Raw genomic sequence first — 697 nt, forward strand, 5'->3', positions numbered from 1 at the left:
TGTCAACGGGGGGCGGCGATGATACTCTCCGCAAGGTACTCCGTATCCGTCAGAATAAACCACATAAACCTATCCATCCGCCGGTAGTGCGCCGCAGTCGATTACGTGCCATGTCGGTGATAGTCATTCAAGAAGGAGACAATAGGCAGGAAAACCGGGGCCGGTCCTGGCTGGTTCTGATTGGATTTTCATCTGCGTCACTTCGTCTCTGTACCATCATCATCTTCATTTAGTGAAAATGGAAATGGCCTGTGTGTCTGTCTTTGCTGTGTGCACTTTACCTTTGCATGAGCTGCTTGATTGACAGCCACAGCCACAGAGCCAGACAGGGCTGATGAGCCAACTTTGGTAAGTGACCAACACCAACGACAGCCAACCTTGCTCGGGCATGGACTCTGGATTTTTTCCGTTTCTCGCCTCCTGTCGTACGGATGCCCTTTCTTTCGATTTCTCAGCAGTCATCTTGCTTCTTCTCGCCGTCGTTTCTTCTCACAGCGGCCGTCAAGTCGCTTTTTGGTCGTCGAACCGTGTCAACCCAGACCCAATGAGAGTTTGGCGAGGGGACCGTGCTCGAGAATGACACGCCGGCCGGGGGTCTCGCAGTACATAGTACAACTCGCTGACCCCGGTCAGGCTGCACCTGTTGCACTCGATCGAGGTACATTTTGCGTACATATTCTGCAGCTGGTCTGTCGCA

The 697-nt window shown here is 52.9% G+C and overlaps 1 protein-coding gene across 1 annotated transcript; it reads right to left on the reverse strand.

Moving 5' to 3' along the window:
• Window positions 1-225: 225 nt before the first annotated feature.
• CGCA056_v007148 (uncharacterized protein) lies at window positions 226-462 on the reverse strand (the record flags this gene model as incomplete). Its single annotated transcript, XM_037322397.1, has 1 exon — window positions 226-462. One exon carries the CDS (start codon window positions 460-462, stop codon window positions 226-228), a length of 237 nt encoding a protein of 78 aa, XP_037178818.1.
• Window positions 463-697: the final 235 nt, after the last annotated feature.

The sequence above is a fragment of the Colletotrichum aenigma genome (assembly GCF_013390185.1).
Source record: "Colletotrichum aenigma strain Cg56 chromosome Unknown KSG_Cg56_contig04, whole genome shotgun sequence".
Classification (NCBI taxonomy): Eukaryota; Fungi; Ascomycota; class Sordariomycetes; order Glomerellales; family Glomerellaceae; genus Colletotrichum; species Colletotrichum aenigma.